The sequence below is a fragment of the Anolis sagrei genome, chromosome 1, assembly GCF_037176765.1.
Source record: "Anolis sagrei isolate rAnoSag1 chromosome 1, rAnoSag1.mat, whole genome shotgun sequence".
Taxonomy (NCBI): Eukaryota; Metazoa; Chordata; class Lepidosauria; order Squamata; family Dactyloidae; genus Anolis; species Anolis sagrei.
In genome coordinates, this window is record NC_090021.1 from 15673633 (window position 1) to 15695164 (window position 21532).

The 21532-nt window shown below is 41.4% G+C and overlaps 1 protein-coding gene across 6 annotated transcripts in view; it reads right to left on the bottom strand.

The window, feature by feature from the left end:
- Positions 1-21532, bottom strand: part of CCDC85A (coiled-coil domain containing 85A) — a 205019-nt gene that overhangs the window by 158770 nt on the left and 24717 nt on the right. For 2 of the 6 annotated variants that reach the window (XM_060754610.2, XM_060754611.2), the window contains exon 3: positions 10965-11042. The exons of the other annotated variants lie outside the window; for them this stretch is intronic. In XM_060754610.2, coding sequence (XP_060610593.2) covers positions 11005-11042 — 38 coding nt within the window. In that variant the 3' untranslated portion in view covers positions 10965-11004. The remainder of the gene's footprint in view (positions 1-10964; positions 11043-21532) is intronic. 6 annotated transcript variants of the gene reach the window in all.

Here is a 21532-nt window from a genome sequence, read left to right on the forward strand (position 1 = left end):
ACTAGCTGCTCATCCCCTATCTAGAACCTCATATTTACCTGAAGGGAAAACAAAAGGGGAGTTATGATTTCCCCCTTTTTTCTGGGTTTTCTCATCTCCAGGTAAGACAGAAACCCAGCTGGTAACTTCCATATCAGTAGAACAATTAAATTTGGATAAAATTCCAAAAATTTGCTACCCCAAACTGACAAGAAAGCCACAACCTTCCATTGTCAAGATGCTTACAAATTTGATAACTAAAGTTCTATATGGTTCAAAAGCTTACAAACATATTCAGTCTTACCCAACATCAAAAATGTTATCTACATTCTTTTGCATCCATTTGAATAAACAAATAAAAAGAAAGCATCCATCAGAAGTAGTGTTGGGATAGAAAGTCAAGATGCTGTTTTGAAACCCCCCCCCCCCCCACCCACCCCCCCACCCCTTTTGATTGGCATCAGCTCATTTTGCGCCAGGTAAAGTTGTCAGCTTAGCTCTCTTCATCAGAATGACTTTTTAAAACAAGGAAACAAAAGGAGCGGAAATCTTGACAGCAAAGCCATTTGTCCAAAATATTGACAACCTGCCTTATGCTTCCACAGTTTAATATGCAAGGCACCAAATAGGTAAGATACAGCTTAACAAAGGGTTCTCTAAAAGCAGCTCATATGATGAGCACTAAAAACTCAGGATTTTATAAAATCAACTTGCCCTGCCTCCAGGGTGGCCATACAGAAATGAAGGGATTTTTTGAAAACACTCTAAGGTTCAAGAGTTGAGTCTGAGAGTAGACTGAACTCAGTTGCTGTTTTTAACAACACAGTGTTGGATAGCTCAAAGTCCCACCTCAAAAAGCACCAACCACTATATTAAAAAATTACCGTTGGCCCTCGGTATCCACAGATTCTCCATTCATGGATTCAATGGCCCTTTGAAGGCAATTGTGAGACTGATGTGGCCCTCAATGAAAATGATAAAAATGACAATATTAAGACAAAATTTATTTATTTATTTACTATATTTATATACCACTCTTCTCAGCCCTCAGGTGATTCAGGGCGGTTTACAGAGGCAACAATTTGATGCCCCAAAATACCATAAAATATTTTAAACCATTACTATATAATATAAAACCATCACAAAAGCAATAAAAACATTAATCATTTGCATCTCCTAATTAAAACATTGTCCAATCTCATCATCCAGTCGTTCCATATTCCTATGTCTATTACACTGCATTTTCAAATGCTTGCTCAAACAGCCAAGTCTTGACTCTTTTCCAGAATGTTAAGAAGGAGGGGACCAATCTAATGCCCCTAGGAAGGGTGTTCCATAGCCAAGGGGCCACCACTGAGAAGGCCCTGTCTCTTGTCCCCACCAAACATATTTGTGAGAGCAGGGCCTCCCCAGATGATCTTAAAGTCCTAGATGGTTCATAGGGGGAGATGCATTCAGAGAGGTAAGCTGAGCCAGAACTGTTTAGGGCTTTATAGGCTAAAGCCACCAATTTGAATTGTGCCCAGTAGCAGACTGGCAGCTAGTGGAGCTGGCACAGCAGAGGAGTTGTATGCTCCCTGAGCTCCACTCCTGTTAGTAATCTGGCTGCTGTCCATTTGGACCATTTGAAGCTTCTGGGCAGTCTTCAAAGGCAACCCTACGTAGAGCATGTTGCAGTAGTCTATACAATCAAATAAGAACATATCAATAAACAATTATAGTACCTTTATTCCTATCCCCAGCAGCCAGGTCATTGGCAAAAGTCAATCTAGATAGAAAGGTCTTCGACTGCAAGCAAAATACGTAACAAACAGAGAGGAGGCCATCCTTGCCTTCTTTAGAAGAGATTTCCAAAACCCAGGAGCAGCCACCAAGAAGGCCCACTTCGACATCTCTATCAAATATACCTCTAAGGTTTGCATTCAGTTTCCATAGCTGCATTTCATTTCTATGGCATAATGAACAAAAAGAAGCTTCAGTTCAGTATACTGTGAAAAATAGGTCACTAACAACAGGATTCTTTTTCCAAAGTATACTCTTTTGCAAACATATCCACAGGATACAATTGCTTCCAAACATTTTACTTAGGCTTCCCTTTTCAACTGCGTTTTTCTCCTTCATACAGATAATCTTATTATAGGGACATTACCTTCTTTCTGAAAACTAAAAAATGAGGTGTTTTTCACCCAAACCGTAAACTCACTTGCTTTTTAATGAAACTTGCTCCAAAGGCTGGGGATTTTGTTTCCTGTAATTCAGCTTCTAAAATAACTTTGGCCTTTAATAGGGTTTGGGGCACAAGCCAAACATAGAAACAAATGTCTAAATCCCACTGATTTCAATAGGATTGGAGACTATGGCATTTGGTTTCTATGCAATACAACACATTTAACTCAGTCCAAATTGATACCCAGTAGATCGTTAAAAATAAATCCTCATCGTTTATGAGATTTCTCTGCCCAGTTCTCATTGACTTCCAAGGAATCCATTGACATGTCAATAGGTTTTCAAGGGGGCTCATTAGCATACTTCATCAAGGCTTTTCTTGTAGTCATTAATTGGTTTTATGTGCTTTTCTTTCTCATATATTGATAATAATTGCCTTTTCTGTCAACTACCTATTGACTTTTGTAAACTTAGATTTTCTTCATTTGTCTTCATTGTTAGCCATCCTATGTGATAATTAAATATACAGGCTGAGTATCCTTTATCCAGAATGCTCGGGACTAGAAGGGTTTCCAAATTTGGAATTGTGTAAAAAGGTTATTTTGAATACCTGTATTTGTATATATGAAAACTAAATTAATGTCATGTTTGTTTATAATTGGGTCTCATCTCCAAGATATCTCTTTAAGCAAACACGACATTAAGCAAACATGACATTAGTTTGTCAAAGCAAACATAAGATTAATTTAGATTTCAGATTGACATTATACACATAGTTTGGAAGTGACTTTTTACATAATTTTATTAATAATTTGTGCATGAACCAATCTAGAAGTTTGCCAATCTAGAAGTTCGAAAGCATGCAATGCAAGTAGATCAATAGATACCTCCTTGGCGGGAAGGTAAAAGAGAGCCCCATGCACATATGCAGACATGCCAGAAACACAATTGGAGATGTCCATGAACAACAGGCTCCTCAGCATGGAAAAATGGAACAAGAGCCCCTCCCCATGACCAAATTGAGCATTGTCTCCAGACGCTGGAGATGGAAAAAGGGGAAAACCTTTACCTTTGTCTGTGTTATATGTCCTTATTCACTATGTGTGTAGAAAGGCATTGAATGTTTGCCTCATATGTGTATTGTAATCCGCTCTCAGTCCCTCCAGGGAGAAAAAGCAGAATATAAATAAAGTGTATTATTATTTGAAACACAACAAGATGGGTCCACAGCAAACAAGATCACTCTGCTGGTTGTATTGGATCACACATCGGACACTTCCCAAGTGTTTAGGACTGTGTGATGTATTGGCAAATAATGCATGCAGATCCCAGTAGGGTGGCCTTCTACAGCTGGTAATCTTGTCAGCGCCGATTGTGTTTAAGTGCAGGACAAGGTCTTTAGGCATTGCACCCAGTGTGCCGATCACCACTGGGACCACCTTTACTGGCTTCTGCCAAAGTCTTTGCAGTTCAATCTTTAAATCCTCATATCATGTCAGCTTTTCCAGTTGTTTCTCTTCGATCCTGCTGTCACCTGGGATTGCAACACCGACAATCCATACTTTGTTTTTTAACACAATAATGAAGTCAGGAGTATTGTGCTCCAAAACTCTGTCTGAATTTGGAAGTCCCAGAATAGTTTGACGTGTTCATTCTCTGTAACTTTTTCTGGCTTGTGATCCCACCAGTTCTTTGTTGCAGGCAGATGGTATTTGTGGCACAAGTTCCAATGAATCATCTGAGCAATGTTTTTATGCCTCTGTTTATAATCTGTCTACGCGATCTTCTTGCAGCAGAAGAGTATGTCATCCATCGTTTCATCTGCTTCCTTGCAGAGTCTACATTTGAGACCTGTCATCGACTTTTCAATTCGGGCTTTGATGGCATTTGATCTAATTGCTTGTTCTTGGGCTGCAAGAATCACCCACCCACCCCCACCCCCCAAATCTCCTTTTTCAGAGTTCCATTTGTGAGTCACATTCATGTTTTTTCTTTGTCAATTTTGCTCTCAATTTTTCCCAGAAACTGTCCATGGAGAGCCTTTTTTTGCTAGTTTTCTCTTCTGTTCTGATTTGTATTTTTATTCTTTGTCTATGTATTCATTCTTTTTCTTTTGTACTTTAAGTAGTTTTCTCCTATTGACTTCCCTCAATGTTGGTTCTTGACTGCCTTTCACATAATCTGCCAGTGCGTGTTTCTCTTCTTCTACCTTTTGTTTCACTTGCAGAAGCCCTCTTCTTCCTGCTTTTCTGGGCAGGTAAAGTATGTTGACATCACTATGTGGGTTTAATGAGTCCTGAATAGTTATCGGTGTTCTTATTTTTCTGTTCAGATCATCCAGCTCTGCTTGCATCCAGTTCACAATTCCAGCAGTGTATCTTGACCGGGTGTTGATAGCCTTGATCGTATTTCCACCATTTAACTGGGACTTATTTATTTACTTTATTTATTTATTTACTTTACTTATGTACCGCTGTTCTCAGCCCGAAGGCAACTCACGGTGGTTCACAACAAATAAGAACAGCAAAAATTCAATGCTACCATGTAAAAAAACAGTTAACAACCTAACACATTACACAATTAATAAACAGTTACTACAATAACCATTCACTATCGTCAAGTCATCAAAAACATAATCCAGATTCGTCATCCATTGTTATTATTATTATTACGCTTTTATCTCTTGATTGAGGTGCAAAACTTACAATTTCAAATACAGGGCTGAAATGGGGTGGTGTATAACACTGTGAAACTGGACTTTTCCAGACTGATTCTTGATGTGTTCCCCCTAAAGAAACTGCCCGAGGATTTCAAGGATTACAGATTACTTGTTACAGAAGTGGATTTCAGGTCAAAGACTGGCACAATAGTGTCAGAGGGGCAGCCTTATGGTCCTTTCCTGAATACTAGAGGATCCCGCTTAATGCGATTAGTCTGATGACCAATATATACTGCAGGATTTCCATTTGCTTCCCTTTGCCAGATGTGCATGGATTTAGAAAGCCTTACACTGAAGTTGAAATACAACAGACAGAACCGATATGTACATTATTTCTGAAAGCTTCCGGAGCCTCCAAAATGATTCATATATGTATGCACAGAGCATGTTATAGATATTTTTCAGCTCTTTGTACATTAAAGAAGAAGATTAAAGGGGATCTTTTTTTTAATGGTTTAACAACAAGGTTTAACAACAATTGCCTCATACATATATTGCATATTCCTCATGTTGAATGCTTAGGGCCAGAATCTTTTGGATTTTGAGTGTTTCTTTTCCAAATTTTAGAATCCTTGTATTTGCATATACGTACATAAGGAGGTATCTTAGAGTTGGGACCCAATTCTAAACAAACAAGAAATTAATTTATGTACGGTATATAACCGGTGGCGCAGTGGGTTAAAGCACTGAGCTGCTGAGCTTGTTGATCGAAAGGTCACAGGTTCGATTCCGGGGAGCGGCGTGAGCTTCCGCTGTCAGCCCTAGCTTCTGCCAACCTAGCAGTTCGAAAACATGCAAATGTGAGTAGATCAATAGGTACCGCTCTGGCGGGAAGGTAACAGCGCTCCATGCAGTCATGCCGGCCACATGACCTTGGAGGTGTCTACGGACAACGCTGGCTCTTCGGCTTAGAAATGGAGATGAGCACCACATCCCAGAGTCAGACATGACTGGACTTAATGTCAGGGGACTACCTTTACCTTTATATAACTTATACACAGTATTTTGAACAATTATGTGTCTGAAACAAAGTGTGTATACACTGGGCCACAAGAAAGAAAGGGGACAGCTATCTCAGCCATCCATGTGAGGTATTTTGGATTTCTGAATTCTAAATAAAAGAATAATCAGCATGTAAGGAGCTTGAACAATTCATCCCAATTGTGTAATATAGTAAAAATATAATGGCCAATACATATCCAGCTTTTCTGAAGAATTTACAGAATTCCCAATGTTCCTGGGATTTTCTCTTTCACATTTTACAGGCATATTCCTCCAGGTGCTTCTGAATTTCAAGTCCCATCAATTCCAACCACTGCAGATAACATATAGAGGTCTATAGGTATACAACCTCTCATTTAAAGTATATATATATAGACCAGTGATTTCAAACCTGTGGTCTGTGGATAACCAGTGGGCCACAAGAACTAAAATATGATCCACTGCCTCACTGTTACTACATCATTGCAACAAGAGCGACTGATCTTGCAAGGCTTATTAAATATGTGTGTTATCAGATGGTGACTACTGGATGGCATATGATCTATGTTCCTGGGACCTTCTCTTTCATGTTTTACAGGCATAGGGGTGATCTGTATTCCTCCAGATGCTTCTGAATTTCAAGTGCCATCAGCTCCAACCACTGCAGATAACATATAGAGGTCTACAGGTATACAACCTCTCATTTAAAGTATATATGTAGACCAGTGGTTTCAAATCTGTGGTCTGTGGATAACCAGTGGGCCACAAGAACTGAAATATGATCCGCTGCCTCACTGTTACTACATCATTGCAACAAGAGCAACTGATCTTGTGAGGTTTATTAAATATGGCTTTCTGTGGGCGAGCAGATGGTGACTACTAGATGGTATATGTTCTGTATCAGAACTAGAGCTGATGTGGTCTATCCAATGCAATTTTCTCAATCAGCACCCCAAATAACCAAACCAAATAGAAAGTTGACCAAAAACTGATTCGTAATCCTTTTGGTACTAATGTTGGAGAGTGGTCCCTGGTCAAAAACCAGTTGGGAACCATTGATGTAGATCGTATAATATATGACACAATGGATATTTGAACATACTTGTTTCAGACAGGAACATACAGGATTGGCTGTGGCTCCCTATGACAATGAGAACATTGTGCAGCATTGCAATTCACCTTTACATACCTGTAAGCCTGTTAATGATAAAATAAAGGCCCATTTACACTGTAGAATTAATGAAGTTTGATACAATTTTAATGACCATGGCTCAATGCTATGGCTCAATGCTATGGAATTCTAAGAACTATAGTTTGGTGAGGCAACAACACTCTTTGGCAGAGAAGGCTAAAGGCCTGGTAAAACTATAGTATCCATGATTCCACAGAGCTGAACAATCAGTGGTGTCAAACTGCATTAATTCTACAGCGTAGTTCAGGTATGGGCAAACTTGGGTCCTCCAGGTTCTTTGGATTTCAGCTCCCACAATTCCTAATAGTCTCAGGTCCCTCCTTTTTTCCCCTCAGCCACTTAGGTGGCTGAGGGGGAAAAGGAAGGGGCCTGAGACTGTTATGAATTGTGGAAATTGAAGTCCAAAACACCTGGAGGGCCCAAGTCTCTCCATGGCTTGTGTAGATGTACTCTTAGTTGCTTCATGTTTGCAACTACGTCATAGGTGGAATGACCTTTTTAAAAAACTAAAACACCATCTGAGTATATATTTTTCAGCTTTCAAATTGGCCACAACTTTCATTAAAGTTCAAAATATTTAAAGGACAACAGATAAGACCTCCTAAATCAGCATTTCAGAGAACAGACCAAGCAATGTACTGATATACAAACAGACCTCTCGTTCTGAGCATGTGTTTGAATGGCATCGCTGCTTACTGTGCCAAATGTTTCAAAGGAGACGCAAACTCACCTAGGCAGGTGCAGAACATCAAAATGCCTTCCGTGCTCTTATTACTCCACAGGCTAGAAATAGCCCTACAGAGCCGGACTAACAATGCAAGAAGACAGATGGTAGCTTTTTACCCCAAGGTCTCTGCCTGTACCATGCACATTCATCCCACTCATCATCTTTATTTAAGGATTTTGCAAAAGCTGGGTTGCTGTGAGTTTTCTGGGCTGTATGGCCATGTTCCAGAAGCATTTAATAATAATATAATAAAACTTTGGGTTGTTGTAGGTTTTTTTCAGGCTATATGGCCATGTTCTAGAGGCATTCACTCCTGACGTTTCACCTGCATCTATGGCAAGCATCCTCAGAGGTTGTGACAACCTCACAACCTCTGAGGATGCTTGCCATAGATGAAGGCAAAACGTCAGGAGAGAATGCCTCTAGAACATGGCCATATAGCTCGAAAAAACCTACAACAATCCAGTGATTCCGGCCATGAAAGCCTTTGACAATACATAATAAAACTCAAGGCGGATTCCTAACATAAAAGACAAAAAAAATCAGTGCCCGAATACAACAACAATGCATCCAGACTAACAAAATTTAAACAATCCAACATATAAAAACGAATTATGACTTAATAACTCAAATTAAATAAAAAACAAAGCTTGTTATAACAGACATCAAAACATCAAACATTGAATAGAAACAATAATTTCCCAGTTCCTTGGGGCAAATCGATTAATCATATCTATTGAACTGGTGGGGCAAGCTGGGCACAGATACCGATGGGAACTATTAATCAGAGGTATAATGACAGTATTACCAACTTCTATTCCTCCTTCTCATAAGCCAATGAGGAAAGGTATGTCTTCAGCTGTTTCTTGAAAGTGGGGAGGGAGGGGGCCATCTTTAACTCTTTAGGAAGGGAGTTCCAGAGGTGGGGGGCAGGCACGGAGAAGGCCCTTTCATTCCCACCAGCTGTGCTTGGGATGGGGGTGGAACTGAGAGGAGGACCTCCTCCAAGGACCGCAGTGTCCAATTTGGTCTACAGAGGGAGATGCAGTTTGTCAAATAGTCTGGACCTAAGCCATTTAGGGCTTTAAAGGTAAGAACCAGGAATTTGTATTTAGCTCGGAAGCAGACTGGCAGCCAGTGAAGCTGCCGCAACATGGGAGTGGTTCTCTCCCTGAACAGCACTTCAGTTAGTAACCTGGCTGCCAATCTCTGGACCATTTGAAGCTTCTGAACTATCTTCCAAGGCAGCCCCATATAGAGAGCATTGCAGTAGTCCAAACAGGAAGTGACTAAGGCGTGGACTACCAATGGCATGGACTTTCCAATGTTTCACCCACATCTATGGCTAAACATAGATTGTGGGCAAAACATCAGGAAGAATTCTTCTGGAACGTGGCCATACAGCCCAGAAAGCTCACAGCAACCCAGTGATTCCAGCCATAAAAGCCTTCAACAACAGACTTCAAAACTTCAAAACCCAAACCTATTTGACCAAAGAAAGTGAAAACAGTGTGCATATATCACAGAATGGGCCATTGTGTACCCAAATAGAAAAACTACCGCTTCCTAGAAGACATCTGAATCACAGGTGCTTCTCACTAGGAAACAATCAAAAGCCGCTGCACATCTTCCAACATCAAGGATCTCCAGGGCAAATTTGCAGTCTGAGAACACTTGCTTATGAAATGCCTAAAACCTTCCAAAAATATCACAGTATATATCTGACAAGATGATTATTACCAGCAGCTCTATTGCTGTTGTTATTTTAAATTGAGCATCATCCACTGTTGTTGCCCACTTTAAGGAGCCTGTCACACGAAGGAGGGCTGGACCAGAATTTCCTCCTTCTTTGGAAGATAGGCAGAGAAAAAGACAAGAACGAACCCTCTTCGCGCTCTCTCTCGCTCTCTCTCTCTCTTTAACAGCAGTGCCCTATCTGTGAAACCTGCTCCTCAGGGAGGCTTGCCTGGCACCGAAGTCCTTATTATTTGCACAAGCCTTTGAATCTATTTTTAGATTTGAGAAAGCTGCGGCTCTTTCTTTAGGCTGTTCTGCTATCCTGCTGTACAATTTTACACATCTCTTTGGCTCAACAGGACTCTAGCTTTAGGCGTGCTCCCACTGGGGATGACTGTTTTGAATGTTTTAAAATGACCCAGAGCAACGGTTTGTTGGCATTGTTGGGGAATCTAACATAAAGGCCTAAGCGCCATGGTGTCTCCGGCAATCATCAGCATTCAACATCACCCTTGGTGGTGCAATGGGTTAAACTCTTGTGCCAGTAGAATTGAAGACCAACAGGTCAGGGATTCGAATCTGGGGACAGTGTGGATGAGCTCCCTCTGTCAGCTCCCGCTCCCCATACAGGGACATGAGAGAAGCCTCACACAAGGATGGTAAAACATCAAAACACCTGGGCATCCCCTGGGCAATGTCCTTGCAGACGTCCAATTTTCTCATACCAGAAGCGACTTGCAGTTTCTCAAGTCACTCCTGACACACAGAAAAGCATCACCCAGACCCTCTCCCACTGTCTCCACCAAGCTTCCTGGGTATCTTCGGCCCATATGGCAGTGTAGTCTCATATAATCCAGGTCAATGCAGTTATAAAACTGAATTGTAAGGCAGTGTAGATGGGGCCCAAAACCCAAGTTGTGTTCATTCCACATCCACCATTTGCTGATGGTCATACCACACTGAAAACTATCAGCAGATTGATTTGTTTGAGCACAAAAGAACATCTTCACTATTGTCACTTGGATCCAGCTCTGTAAACAGTGATGTAACCAGACTTCATAGATTAACACAGTCACATAAGAGCTTGCCAGACCGATTCCAAAATAGCAACAAGTTTCAAAATACAGCTATCTATGCTCCTTTCCCCGCTGCTGCCCAGAGTCTCCAGCACTGAGTTTGAGCATGCCTGCAATTGGATTTCCTTTGCCAGATTTGTTTCTAAAATGGAAAGCATCTCCTGGCAGCAGAGAAGTCAGGGCAGGCACCCAAAATTAAGCATCTGTCAGGCCACATCCAACATTTTTCTGGCCACCTGGTTCTTCCAAGCATGCCCATGCTTCGGTTGCAAGTGCTAAGGAGGGCTGCCAATGGTCCAGGTGGCAGAAGGACTAGTCTTTCCATCTCCTCTCTCCCTCAAGTCCCATCACTAAGGAATAAGAGTAAAAGATGCCAAGAACCTCTACCTGATGGGAGGCACCGATTCATGGATCTTCCTCCGTTTAGTTACGGCGGCAGAACCCTTGATCTTGGTGGCTGGCGATCTGGTTAGGAAAAAAAACTGCATTGGAATGCTATGCTTTGATTTTGCTTTGAAGGATTTGGATAATATAAAATATGGACATGACACTGGTCAGAGTCAAATAAAGGTTGTGCATTGCTACGAGGGCTCTAGTTGGTGGACCCGCAGTACATAAATGCGCTAAACAAACAAATATTGTTAATGTATACAAAAATGCCTTACCTATAATTTGACTATGATTAGATACTAGTCACCTTTAGATCTCACAACAAGTTATGGTACAAGCTACTGATACCTCAATTGCTTATGCTGAAAACTACCTCTACTAACACACTAATTATTTGCTAAACAGAATACACAGAACACAGAATAATGTGCATATGTGGTTTGTGATTGGCTTTTGAACACGGGTTTATTTAAATCATGGCTTATACTTCAATCTGCAACCATAGCATATACAAGGCATGGGCAAACTTTGGCGCTCCAGGTGTTTTGGATTTCAACTCCCACAATTCCTAACAGCCTACCGGCTGTTAGGAATTGTGGGAGTTGAAGTCCAAAACACCTGGAGGGCCGAAGTTTGCCCATGCCTGATCTATCCTGAACTTATTTCCTCAGTTTTCTCCCTCTAAAATAGAAGTTGATAGGGTCACCCTTGTGGGCCATGGCAATTTGAAAATCCTATGACTCCACAAAAAAATGTAGGAGAGAAACAAGACATAAATGGGATCCAGTTGCATTGCAAGCCATGCAATCTGTGGCTTAATCAATGGTTGGCACAAATGATAGCCTAACATGATATTCCACCTACCTTTTCGATTGAATTATTGAATCAATTTTAGAAATGGGATGTGGATCTTGTGCAAATCAAAAATGTGCATTCAAACAAATATATCCTATTACTTAAAATCGTCACCATACCGATAACAATATGTAGGAACACTAGACAGCCATCAGCTTTTATGTTAGTGGAATAGTAAAGACAGATTATAACAGTGTTTCTCAGCCTGGGAGTTGAGACCCCTGGGGGTCTCAAGGGGGTGTCAGAGGGGTCACCAAAGACCATCAGAAAACACAGTATTTTCTGTTGGTCATGGGTGTTCTGTATAGGAAGTTTGGCTCAATTCTATCATTGGTGGGGTTTAAAATGCTCTTTGATTGCAGGTGAAATATAAATCCCAGCAATTACAACTCCCAAATGACAAAATCAATTCCCCCCAATCCCACCAGTATTCAAATTTGGGTGTACCAGGTGCTAATTTGGTCCAGTGAAAGAAAATACATCCTGCATATTAGATACTTACATGACAATTCATTACAGTAGCAAAATTACAGTTATGAAGTAGCAACGAAAATAATTTTATGGTTGAGGGTCACCACAACACGAAAAACTGTATTAAGGTTGAAAAGGTTGAGAAACACTGGATTATAGCTGATTTTGAGGAAAGATTCAGCACCTGGGATAGCTCCTTTAAACTTCAGGCTAAAGCCTGGAATTACTCTACCATCCCACTGACATGGAAGCCAGTATTTGTCAAAGAGTAGAAAAACCAAAAAGGGTCATGTGGAAAATCTGAGGAACTGATGGAAAAACATATGTCAAAGCATATGCCACATGTCAAAACTGATGGAAAAACATATGCCACATGTCAAAACCAAAGTCATCTGGACCCCTTTCTTGGCTTGTGCATAAAATGAGACAAAATGACTGCATAATCACACAAGCATCCACTCGTCATTTCAAAGCAAACAAACGTTATGTTGTGAGCAAACTCTAAGAGTAGAGAGGGCTCTAAAAAGAGAGTCAAATCACTTTTCACAGAAGAGCATTCCCCAAACAGAAAGATCTATGCATACATACATGGGGGGGGGGGGGTGCTTTGTGGCATAATGCAAAATAAACCATGTGTAGTTCACAGTTGATCAGCTCACATACTGCCTTGCCAGATAAAGAAAATATGCCACTCAGGTGAACAGTAAAGAACAAGTAGTTTACTCTTCTTGGTTCAGAACAACATGTGTACAATGTGATCAGTTGCATCAACTCACATAATGTCCTTTTAGAGAATTTTCTTTATGTCAGGAGCAACTTGAGAAACTGCAAGTCGCTTCTGGTGAGAGAATTGGCCATCTGCCAGGATGTTTTGATGTTTTTACCATCCTTGAGGGAGGCTTCTCTCATGTCCCTGCATGGGGAGCTGGAGCTGACAGAGGGAGCTCATCCAGAGAGAGCTCATCCTGGATTTGGACCTGCGGCCTGTCACTCTTCAGTCCTGCTGGCACAAGGGTTTTGACCCACTGCACCACTGGGGGCTCTTTAGAGAGATTTAAAATGGTATTTCTTTATCCATATGAGTAAGCTTCTTTCAGCATCCAAGAAGCAAAACAGTCTGTCTCTCTCTGCTTCTCTCTTTATCTCTCTGCAGCTGCATAGCTTGAGCCTGAACAAAAATGCAACAATATCCAAAAGTCCTAGACTTTTTATTAATTGTATTTTCCCAAAAAAGTTAAGTAAATGGTCAAAATCTAATTAGTTTCTCAAACACATGCAAGTTCCCCTACAAAATGGTTGGATTTTTTTCTTCAATGAAAAACAGGGGTGTTCAGTTCAAGGTTCTGGAAGCAGTATTAACCAATGTGCTCTGCACATTGATGCTCTCTTTGTAGGGATATAAATTGACATGTGTGTCAGTCTCCATTGCATAAGCATGCTTATTGCATGTCGATGCACACTGCTTATGAATCAGGTTGTACATGCAGATACACATGTGTATTTGGCAGTGTATTTGTTTGCACAATGCCATAAGGATGATGTCATGCAACTGTCACATAATACTATGAATATAAAGTTACACTCCATCTCCTCAGTGTACTACCACAGTCAAATGGCAGGAGGGTTCTCCGTAGTCCTTATTTATTTATTTACTCTATTTGTATTATTTCCTTTATTTATTTATTTACCTTATTTATATCACACCTTCCTCTACCCCAAGGGGGACTCAAGGCAGCTTACAATTGCACCTCCATGGTGCCTTAAAACATACCACATCAGTTAAAACATAAGTTAAACATTAAAATACAAAAAGCATAATAAAATATATTTCAATGAAGCACGTCATCCAGAGTCATAGTCTAAAGGCCACATATTCCATACTTTTTTTTTATCATGTCAGGAGCGACTTGAGAAACTGCAAGTCGCTTCTGGTGTGAGAGAATTGGCCGTCTGCAAGGACATTGCCCAGGGGATGCCCGGATGATTTGATGTTTTTATCATCCTTGTGGGAGGCTTCTCTCATGTCTCCATATGAGGAGCTGGAGCTGATAGAGAGAGCTTATCCACCTCTCCCCGGATTCGAACCTGCGACCTGTCAGTCTTCAGTCCTGCCGGCACAGGCGTTTAACCCACTGCGCCATACATTTTATTTATATTCTGCTTTATCCCCCTCATATTCCATACTAATGTTCCTCCACTGCTCTATTTTTCAAACGTCTGCTCCCAGAGCCAGGTTTTGACTCTCTTTTTAAACACTAAGAGGGAGGGGCGGTCCTGATATCACTAGAGAGGGAGTTCCACAACCTAGGGGCCACCACTGAGAAGGCCCTGTCTCTCATCCCCACCAACTGTGTTTGCGAAGAAGGTGGGACCGAGAGCAGGGCCTCCCCAGACGATCTTAATACCTGTGATGGTTCATAGGGCACAATACGTTCTGACAGGTAGGCTGGGTCAGAACCATTTAGGGCTTTATAGACTAAAGCCAGCACTTTGAATTGTACTCAGTAGCAGATTGACAGCCAGTGGAGCTGATGCGACAGGGGGTGGTATGCCCCATGTATGCCCCATGTATGCTGCTCCGATGAACAGCCTGGCTGCCGCCCGTTGGACCAATTGTAGCTTCCAAGCAGTCTTCAAAGGCAACCCCAGGTAAATCACATTGCGGTAATCTATATGGGATGTGACCAGAGCATGGACCACCATAGCCAAATCAGACTTCCCAAAATACAGGCACAGCAAGTTGCCCACCTTTCTCTACCCTGAAGGGGACTCAAGGCAGCTTTACATATGGCAACTATTCAATACCTTTGGACAACAAACAGTTAAAATACACTTAAGTTAAAAAATTAAAATTAAATGCACATTAAACCATATAAAACATTGCATTCACTATTAAAGTCACACCATCCTCATCTACCACTCCAACTACCCCACTACACTTGATTCGGCTTACCAATACTGCAAGCCAAGAATTTGCAATGGCCAAAAATATACAAAAGACACACTCAAAGATATGGGTTCTATGTTTAGCCAAACTACAGTGCTTCATTCTAATGTTCCCTCTATAGAGACTCCAGGATAACCATTCAAATAATACCACCTGGTCAGTGTTTATTTCGAGGCTGACTAATTGAGTATAATTCCCCTCTGTTTTCATAATAAAAAGAGGATCATACATGGGCATGGCACGCAAGGAACTAAATTCAACCTGATCAGTAATTAAAGCAAAGCTTTCCCAGCTCTAAAAACAATAAGCAAAATCAATCTAATAGTCAAAGCCAGGCGGGCACCACTTTATTACCAATCACTAAGGTAATAATTAGATTGTGCTTTGGAATCTCCAGGCACAATCTAATAGGAAAATAACCATCTGTACAGCTATGTTTTTATAACAGGATGGGGAACAGCTAGTACAATTGCTGCAGGTATATTCTATTGGGAGCTTGCAGCTGATATCAATGGAAGCTGGTGGAGAAGAAGATGGGGTTACCAGAGGTAAAGCCAACTACACATGGCTTGCATGCCTACCTCCTATTTTGCAAAGTCTAACTACAGCTTGCATCCTGCTGTTGACTGGATGAAATGTTGGGAGTTAGGATGGCACTCAATTCAGTCAAAGAGAAGAACCAATAATACTATCAACTAATCCATCCCTCCTTAGGAAGAAGTGGCATATTGTATTCTGTGTTATCTCTGCAAGTTCGTCATCAACCCAATGGACAACTGACCAAATCCAAACAATTTAAAATAGATTCCAGATCTCCTATCCTAAGCATAGTCAATGCTGGAGAATTTGGAGAGCTACAACTTCCCCCACTTAGATAGATCAAACCTAGGATTAATGGTAAATGCTGAATTTAAGCCTCTCATAATGACAGGACTCTACAGAAACACTATTTGGTATAGTTAAAAATGCAAATGGATGTGTTGAGTGCCCTGTATATATTTTTGAACTTGAGCTGTTTTAATCTCTATTCAGAATCAATCTTACAATGTCCTGTTTAAGACCAAGCAACAAATTGGGAGTTACTGCATGCTTTGAGAGAAGACTTGTATTAGGGCAATCGTTCTGGCTCATCCATACATTTCCTAGAAGGTCGAAATACTCCGGTGTTCAACTCACAAAATCCACTTTATGTTTTTCCAATGCTTCTTCCATCATTCCTTTTTTAACATCAGAAAAATACACTGAGATAATAAAATCTGGAACAGCTTACAAAGGAATGCTGGAACACAAGCAGCTATCATGCCAGAACTGAACTAGGAAAATTACTTTTTTGGACTACTGCTCCAGTGGCTCTAATAGTTTAAGTCCCAAAAAAAGTAACTCAACGGTCAATCAGATTACAGATACACCTAGCACAGCATTATTGATATTGAATGGGAGAGGCTTTCCTGGCTCTGTCTTGAGATGCTCTAGTCCAGTGTTTCTCAACCTGGGGGTCGGGAACCCTGGGGGAGTTGCGAGGGAGGTTTGAAGGGAAGCCCCTTTGGCAGAGAAGGTTGAAGATCTCTTTGCCTGTCCTTTGCTTTTTTGGAAACAGATGGTGAATCCTCCCACCAAAATCCCTCCTCCATTGTGATTGGCTGGCCTCTCAGCCAAGGGGAGAGCTGTTTCTGAGACTCCATGCGGAGCGAGGGAAGCAGGTGTGCTTGACGCATGGTAGAATGGAGGGAGGCTCGCCCCAGTGAGTCCCTTCAAGGCATGGGGGTTCTGTGTGGAAAGTTTGGCCCAATTCTATCGCTGGTGGGGTTCAGAAGGCCCTTTGATTGTAGGTGAAACTATAAATCCCAGCAATTATAACTCCCAAATGTCAATGTTTATTTTCCCTAAACTCCACCAGTGTCCACATTTTGGCATATTGCCAAGTTTGGTCCAGATATAACACTGTTTGAGTCTACAGCACTCTCTAGATGTAAGTGAACAACTCCAAAACTCAAGGTCAATGCCCACCAAACCCTTCCAGTATCTTCTGCTGGTCATGGGAGTTCTGTGTGCCAAGATTGGTTCAATTCTATCATTGGTAGAGTTCAGAATGCTTTTTTATTGTAGGTAAACTATAAATCCCAGCAACTACAATTCCCAAATGACAAAATCAATCCCTGCCCCAACCTCACCAGTATTCAAACTTGGCCATATAGGGTATTTGTGCCAAATTTGGTCCAGTGAATGAAAATACATCCTGCATATCAGATATTTACATGACAATTCATAACATTAGCAAAATGACAGTTATGAAGTGCCAACTAAAATAATTTTATGGTTGAGGGTCACCACAACATGAGGAACTGAATTAAGCGGTTATGGTATTACAAAGGTTGAGAAACACTGGATTATAGCCTATTTTGAGGAAAGGTTCAGCACCTTGGACAGCTCCTTTAGACTTCAGGCTAAAACCTGGAATTATGGTAATCTACCATCCCATTGGGTTGTTGTAGGTTTTTCAGACTATATGGCCATGTTCTAGAGGCCATATAGCCTGAAAAACCTACAACAACCCAGTGACTCTGGCCATGAAAGCCTTCGACAATACCATCCCTTTGGTTGGGGGTCACCACAACATGAGGAGCTGTATTAAGGGGTCACAGCATTAGGAAGGTTGAGAAACACTGCTCTAGTTTGACCTTCAAACAAGAATGTATTCTATACTCGCCTCTCCACATCCACAGATTCTGCATTCATAGATTCAAACATCCTTTAAAAAATTTAAATTATATATCATGGAACTTGATTGGCCATGGATTGTGGCAGCTACAGGGAGTCCTGGATCCAAGCCCCAGCAGATCCCAACTTCCCACTGTACCAACCTACAATTCAGCCCTTTTGATTGGTCATCTGCCTGGGAGAATTCAGTTCCACCAATTTGTGAATGTGCCTAGAAAGCATCCCAAAGTTTATCTCGCCTAGTATGTGGTTGGCCATAGTTCTCCAGGGACTCCAACAAAGGATACCAAGGCTGAAATAGCTTTTCAACCATATACCCCATTTCTTCCTAATGCCCTTACTCAACCAACTTAATCTCTCCTTAAAACTGCCATGTGTATCTAGACTGCCCTGCACAGTGTCAGAATGAAACCTGGCCTAATGTGCCATCCTCACTGCCATCCTCATGCCAATAAGAAAAGAAGAATCACTAGAAACATTTCAGACAATGTTCCTGCCAAAGGCACTGGAGCAAAGCCAGTAAGAATAACTTGGCAAACTCAGTACCAGCCCTTCATATCTTCTTCCCAACCCAGTCACTTTTGAGAAATTCATCTTCTAAAACATTTCAATTTCAGTGGGAGGGTTTAAATGGGAACCCAAAGCATACATTTAAAAAAAAGAAGGAAAGAAGCCCTTTGATTAATGTGCCATATAAATCCTAAAGGAATGAAGAGGTTAAGCAAGCAGCAGTTGCAAAGAATTATACTAATGTAGTTATGCATTAAAATCAGTGCTCAGTCAGGCTATCTAATCGCGGTGATATTTCCAAGAAAAGCCTGCCAACCTCCTGCTTTATACTTCATTAACCGTATGAGGAGGAAATGTATATTCTATTTTAAAAGGGCCAAGTTACACAAGGCCAAGTTCAGTTCAATCCCAAGAGGAGGCCAAGTTAATGTGTTCACATTTCTGAAAGGCACAATTTTCACCACAATTCAGCACTCAGTTAACTGAGGTGTAGCATGCTTAAGAAGCAGGAGACAGGCAGAAATGAAGGGAAAATATAGGTACTGCTTGTCCATATTAGAGAGAAATCTCTATCAAAACTCACACAAATCCATAGTAGCTCCATAGTCAAGCTCCATAGTAGTATGGGAGCTTGACTGAAACATACTCCAGTTGAGTATCTCTTGTCTGAAATGCTTGGGTTCAGACATATTCCGTATTTCAGGTTTTTTGGATTTTAGAATTCTTACCAAGTTAACTTGGGAAGACTAAACATCTGATACACAAAGCCTGAAGGTAATTTTATACATAACTAGCTTGGAGACCCGGGTTATTTGAAAAAGGCATTATTTGTTCCATCATTGGTTGGGTTCACAGTGCTCTCTGGATGTAGGTCATGGGAGCTCTGCGTGCCAAATGTGGTCCAGTTCCATTATCGGTCACAGTGCTCTGCCTTGATGCAGGGTAAACTACAACTTCCATCTTGTTGAGTCAGTCCCCCAAAGCCCTCCAGTCTGTTCATTGCTGATCAATTCCTCTCTGTTTGCTGTGCCATAGGAAAGGGTAGGAAAGGGTTAAGGGAGGGGCAGTGGGCAGGATGATGCAAATTCCACACAAGGAACCCTGGGATGCTTGCCTGTGGCGGAGGAAACACATCAAATCTAGGATGAAAGGGTCCCTGAATGAAAGGATTCCTTGGGTGGTGGGCTGTAGTGTTTGGGGACGACATTAGCAGTGTTTAGGCTACATGTTCATGTTGCTCGCTATAACCTGCACTGTCAATTGAGGGAGTGCCTTTGGAGGCTTCTCGGCACTTGGAACTATAGCCTGTTTGTGGAGGTGGGAGGCTATCTGTGCAAGTGAGACACTTCTGCCACATACACATACACACGTTTTTTCACTTTTATTATGTGGATAGATAGATAGATAGATAGATAGATAGATAGATAGATAGATAGATAGATAGATATTTTAATATATTTGAGCACAAAGAACTTGCTCTTCTGACTCATCCCACACTGAAGATGAAGTGAAGGAGTTCTAATCAGTCACAGCACAAAACAATCTCTCTTCAACTTTGACAGCAAGGAGAGTTTTGATTTGTTTTGAGAAATGAAACAAACTTTGCTGACTCAAAATGTCATTGCCCTTCCTGATTAGGTTATTAGGTTAGGGGCTGGGCTTTGGCACAGCAGATTAACCGCCAATTGCAGAAAATCTTGCCAGCCGAAAGGTTGACAGTTCAAAGCCTGGGTCAGGGTGAGCTCCTGACCTTTAGCCCTACCTAGCAGTTTCAAAAAGAGCAGTGAGAGTAGATAAATAGATACTGCTTAAGCAAGGAGGTATTTAAGGCATCCATCAGAAAATGCCAGAACAATGCCAGTGATTCAATCACAGAGGAAGTTTATGAACAAAGCTCGTTGGCAGGGAAAGTGGAGCAACAGCACCCTCCCCCCCCCCCTCCCGGTGGCTGGAACCAAACACAAGCCTCCAAAATGCCGAAGATGGGAAAGCCTATACACACATACGCACAGACAGAGTTGTCTGTCTTGTCAGTGTATAACGGCATTGAATGTTTGCCGTATATGTGTTCTGTGATCTGCCCTGAGCCTCTTCAACGTGAGAAAGGCAGAAAATAAATACATACATACATACATATCTGGCCGCATATTCCCATCTCCTGATCCACTTCCCTGACCTATCTATCCACCATGAGGAAACACAATGCCCAGAGCAGGGCAAGACTGAATGAGGTGCCCTGTTGAGAAGCAAGGGGCCACCCCACTGCTAATGGTGCAGGGGATCCTACTGTAGAGATGGGTATCTCCAAAGGGCCTCACAATGCCACCATGGGCTATTCCCCATCCACTTTCTATCCCCTACAGTCCCTTCATAACAGACCAAAAGTGGAAATAATTGCCCAAAAGATCCCCAGTATTTGCCTTTAAGGTCACTTCTTTTTCCCCTGGAAAACATGGTCTACACTACCTGAGCACCAAGTTTACAGTGGGCCCTTGGTATCCAATTGGTTTGGTTCCAGGACCATCCCATTATTTTCAATGGTAAAGTAAAATGAAGTTTGGTTTTTGGAATTATTATTTAATTTGGAATATTTCCAAGCCATGGATGGTGGAATCCATGGATGCGGAATCCATGAATACAGAGGGCTTAACTATAGATCTGTCCTTGCTTGATAAGAAGCCAAAAGTTGGGCCAGAATGTTGCTTTGGGGGACTGATGCCATTTTAACATTGTAATTAAAGTTAACTCTGCATTTCCCTGTCCAGTATTGGCTTAATATTTATGTTTGTCAAAAAGTTGTGCTTAGAAAAATGGCAAGAGCTTCCTCTCACCTTCCATGGGTACTGACTGTAGAGAAGAAGACACTGTTGGACTGTAACTCCCAGTATGCTTCATCACCTGGGAATTAGTACAACACTAACTAGAGAACTAAGGCATTGAGGACTATTTTGAACTTTATACTAATGGTCAGTGTAGATTAATATAATGCAGATTGAACCACATTGAACTGGATTATATGAGTCTACACTGCCATATAATCCAGTTCAATGCAGTTAGTTCTGAA